The sequence below is a fragment of the Trachymyrmex septentrionalis genome, unplaced genomic scaffold (assembly GCF_001594115.1).
Source record: "Trachymyrmex septentrionalis isolate Tsep2-gDNA-1 unplaced genomic scaffold, Tsep1.0 scaffold131, whole genome shotgun sequence".
Taxonomy (NCBI): Eukaryota; Metazoa; Arthropoda; class Insecta; order Hymenoptera; family Formicidae; genus Trachymyrmex; species Trachymyrmex septentrionalis.
Window position 1 is genome coordinate 2,471,141 of NW_017304450.1, and position 674 is coordinate 2,471,814.

Below are 674 nucleotides of genomic sequence, written 5' to 3' on the forward strand. Positions count from 1 at the left end.
TCAATAAACATCCAAATAACATTAAAACTAATGAATAAATCTTTTTAACCTACAAGTTAATCCATAAAGCGATAATGTCACTGTTAACATACATTTTAGTAAAAACAAAATTTACAAACTTACCGTCTTATTTCCATGAGTACTAATATTATAACAAAAGATGTATTTTTCTTTCAAGTTGATTATTTTAATCTTCAGCCATCAGTGCTACACTGGAATATGATGTTCCTTTCCGCAACACGTTGCAATAAATAACATCTTCTGATCACGGAAATTGGCACACAATTACCCACCGCGCACAATTACCCTACTTTTCTTTAATACCAGATAATACTCGAGAGTTAGGTTATGTCAACACGAAAAAAAAAAAAGAAAGATTCGCTCACCTTCTACGCAATCCGAGCACCAACTCTTGCCGGTGTCCAGTAGCTTCGTACCGGTGAACAGAACGTAATTCGGCTGTTCTGACCTTTCTAAGTTTGTAACCTCAAGAAACTTCTCATATCCTTGCACGTACCGACGTTCAATTGATGGGACCATTTTTGGCGAATATGAGCGAACAGAGCCCAGCGCTCGCGTCTGTTACGAATACGGACCGATGAACGGCAAACGTATGAAATTCTATATATCGCCTGTAGGACACTTAATTAACCGCTTATGTTATCTATATTTAT

The 674-nt window shown here is 36.8% G+C and overlaps 1 protein-coding gene across 1 annotated transcript in view; it reads right to left on the minus strand.

Moving 5' to 3' along the window:
* The window catches only part of LOC108756960 (thioredoxin domain-containing protein 17-like), a 6,009-nt gene extending 5,365 nt beyond the window's left edge, over positions 1-644 (minus strand). Inside the window, exon 1 of the mRNA XM_018501166.1 lies at positions 387-644. Within this exon, the coding sequence (XP_018356668.1) occupies positions 387-540 (154 nt within the window). The 5' untranslated portion in view covers positions 541-644. The remainder of the gene's footprint in view (positions 1-386) is intronic.
* Positions 645-674: the final 30 nt, after the last annotated feature.